The following is a 3,314-nucleotide window of genomic DNA, read 5'->3' as shown; positions in this document are numbered from 1 at the left end:
TTCCATTTCATCTGTAGTCGACAACGAGACGTAAACAACACGAGTTAAAGATTCGATGCCTAAAAGAGAGGAACAGACTTTGGAAAAAAATTGAAGAGGGATGGTGTTTATTAACTGTTGCGCGACCGAACATTTTCCTAACGTAATAATACCTTTGGCATGGCAGATAAAAACACCATCCCACGATCGCAAAATAAAGAAAGGTAGGCAATCTCCATGGAATCTGGTGGATACCATTCGATATTTCTTGGTATTTCCATTTCTTGATTGAATACATCTTTGAATTATAATGAGAAAATCTAACTTTCCAACAGAATAGTTCTATACAGGATCACCAAAATGAATTGCTAAAGAATTTTAGCTTAATGCAAACTGCATTTTATTACCTTTACTTATTTAAGCTCGTTTCCGTAAAGTCCTTGTTTTTCTTTAATTTTGACATATTTATTTTCCTTTTTAGATAACCCTAAATAAACTACATTCAATGTTACAATATTATGTTTTATATGACGATATTGTTCAAATATATAAACCTAACGTACGTGGCATGTTTTATAGCACAAGATATCTAAAAATTTAGTTTTATGGTCTTAAAATTATATTGCTTGATACGCTACTGGTCGCAACCTAAACACTAACGCCTACATAAGCCGCTAACCATTCAACTAAAATCTTTGTCGGAACAAGAAAAAAAAGAAAGTCGAAAAAAAAAACAGTGAAAATGGTAAGCAAAAATCTTACGACGACGTTGCTCCTCTTCACCACCTTTCTCTTCATTTCCGGATCAATCTCAGCCGTTCACTCCTCTCCACGACTTAACGCAACGACCAAAGATCTAGAGTTCGTCCGAACAAGCTGCAACGTCACTCAATATCCAGACCTCTGCTTCAAGTCTCTCGCGGGCTACGCCTCCACCGTTCATGAAAACCCGGCGAGGCTAACCAAAATCTCAGTCGATGTTGCGATTTTAAAAGCTAAATCAACGGTTGTGTTTCTTTCCAGACTCTCGCGGTCCGCACCCGAAGTCAAAAACTGTGTTTCTTACGTAAGATACGCATTAGACTCAATGAGAAATGATTGTCTCCCAATACTACGAAACATTATACGTGGAGGCGGCGTCGCGGCGGCTCCGTCACCGGCTGCTCCCCCGTCCTCGGAGGTGTTTAGTAATCAGATGGATGACGTGATTACGTATATGAGTACAGTGATTACGTTTGAGGAAACGTGTACGGACGAATATGAAGATGAAGAAGGAAAGGTCAAGACTGTTGTTTGTGATCGGGTGAACAAACTGAAAATGTTTTCTAGTATTGCTCTTTCCCTTGCGAACAGTTTAGCCAAGAATGGATCTTCTCCATGAGATTAGATTATGAATATTTTTAATTTTTAATTTTATCGGTTCGTCGGATAATTTGTTCTTATATTTTTTAAGGTTTCTTTTGATAAATTAATATATTATCGGTTTTAATATTAAAATTGTCATTGTTGTGTGTAAAATTTGAGTTGTTACTTCTAAAATATAGTGGGTTCAACGGTTTATGCTTCATAGTATTGTCTCTATGTTGGATATATATGCTAATTAATAAAGGTTAACCAATGTGGGTTGATACTCTTAAGTAATATGTGGACAGTACTATGATGATGCTAAGGCCTCATGTTGAGCTAGTCAGGTATGCGAACACCTGCAAGTGTAAATTCGAGCCTATGTTCGAGGCTCTAGCAAGGGAGAGCGACAACCAATAAAGATAAGTCACCATAGAAAGAAAAACAAATCACAATATGGTACGGCGTAATCATAGTTCAAAGACCAATTGACGACGTTAAATCAGTCTTTACTAGCGTTAGCATGCATTAGAGCATGATTATTGGGAAATTCTTAGGGTGGAATTCTTACCGGAATATAAACACTAGGTGATAACCCGCGTCCTGCGCGGAGCGAGGAAATTATTAAAGTATTATAACTTTTAATATGTAGACATAATAAAAGTAAAAGGCATAGTAAGAAAAATATATGTAAGAAAGTACGGATTATAACGAGGAATTTTAGTATGTAAATATAAATTTATATGCGATGGCCATTAAAATTAAATTGTATATTTGTTTGCATGCGGGTAAATTATAAATATAATATTAAATGAAACATAAGTAATAGTCTAATAAAATATAAAAGGAACAATGTATAAAAACAAAAGAAAATTAAAAATAGAGACAAAATAACTGCTGTCAATAATGCCTTCGGAAGTCTTTGTTTGCAATCATATTATGAGCAATAGCAAAGAGATTATCTAGAGAATTTAAAAATCTTATTTAACAAAATATGTGAATGCATGTATTACCTCAATCTTAAAGCATCAATTTCTGGAACACCAATGGGGTCGAAAACAATTTTGGAAATCCCATCAATGTTAGTAACCCTCTTAAGTCGGCCTTATTATGAAATATGTCGAATATTAGCAAAATATACATATAATATCAGCTCCTATTAATCGATTGTATATACAATAAATACAATAGATTACTTTGTCCCCAATTAATTTGCCAACACTGTAAAACACATAATACTATGTCTGCATCTATAGAATTCCATAAATCATTGAAAACATGAGCAAGTGCACCATAAGCGACACTTAATGACGACGTTACTGTAAAAGAAAAAAAGAAGGGTTCAAACCATGTGATACTATACAAATGTATATCTTTCTTTTTACAGATGTTGAATACTTACGGGATGCATAATACAAAAAAACGGATTTTGTGGTCGATGATACCATTATTTCCGTTCGTAAAAACAGATGGAATTAAATCTTAAAAATAAGAAGGACTTACATAAATTTATTATTTATTTAAGATAAAACAAAACATAAGAAATATAATTATTATTTTCATAATATAAATTATGAATATACAATAAAATTAAACATAGGCAACATGATAATAAAATGCTACATGAAATAAGTTATAAAGAAACAAAAAAAAACTGATAAAACTTTCTCCTGGTTTTCTTTGAATAAAAAGTCAGAGATGAAATTCATAGCTCTCAAATTTTATATGCTTGTTTTGTAGCAAGTTGATTGTGATACGGTGTGTCAAAGTTATGTATGATATATATAGTTATAATTGGTAGGATTAAGTGCATAAGGATTACATCAAGAAATTTGTTCCGCGAGATTATAAGCATTCAAAAAAATTAAAAATATTATTTGTATATTTATTGACTTACCATAATATTTTTGAAAAATTATTAGTTACTTTCCTATATAAACCGCACCGGACTGAGTCATTACGATTGTGTAAATACGTTATCCATATTTAGT

The 3,314-nt window shown here is 32.8% G+C and overlaps 1 protein-coding gene across 1 annotated transcript; it reads left to right on the top strand.

Moving 5' to 3' along the window:
• The first annotated feature begins 665 nt into the window (after nucleotides 1–665).
• Nucleotides 666–1,497, top strand: LOC106304896 (21 kDa protein-like). The gene has a single exon (XM_013741286.1). The coding sequence runs from the start codon at nucleotides 722–724 to the stop codon at nucleotides 1,358–1,360; it is 639 nt and encodes a 212-aa protein (XP_013596740.1). The 5' UTR covers nucleotides 666–721; the 3' UTR covers nucleotides 1,361–1,497.
• The last annotated feature ends 1,817 nt before the right edge of the window (nucleotides 1,498–3,314 follow it).

The sequence above is a fragment of the Brassica oleracea genome, chromosome C7 (assembly GCF_000695525.1).
Source record: "Brassica oleracea var. oleracea cultivar TO1000 chromosome C7, BOL, whole genome shotgun sequence".
Taxonomy (NCBI): Eukaryota; Viridiplantae; Streptophyta; class Magnoliopsida; order Brassicales; family Brassicaceae; genus Brassica; species Brassica oleracea.
This window is presented reverse-complemented; position numbering and strand designations above follow the sequence as displayed.

Coding starts and splice junctions, on each gene's coding strand:
- LOC106304896 (XM_013741286.1), top strand. CDS start 722: ATGGTAAGCAAAAATCTTACGACGACGTTGCTCCTCTTCACCACCTTT.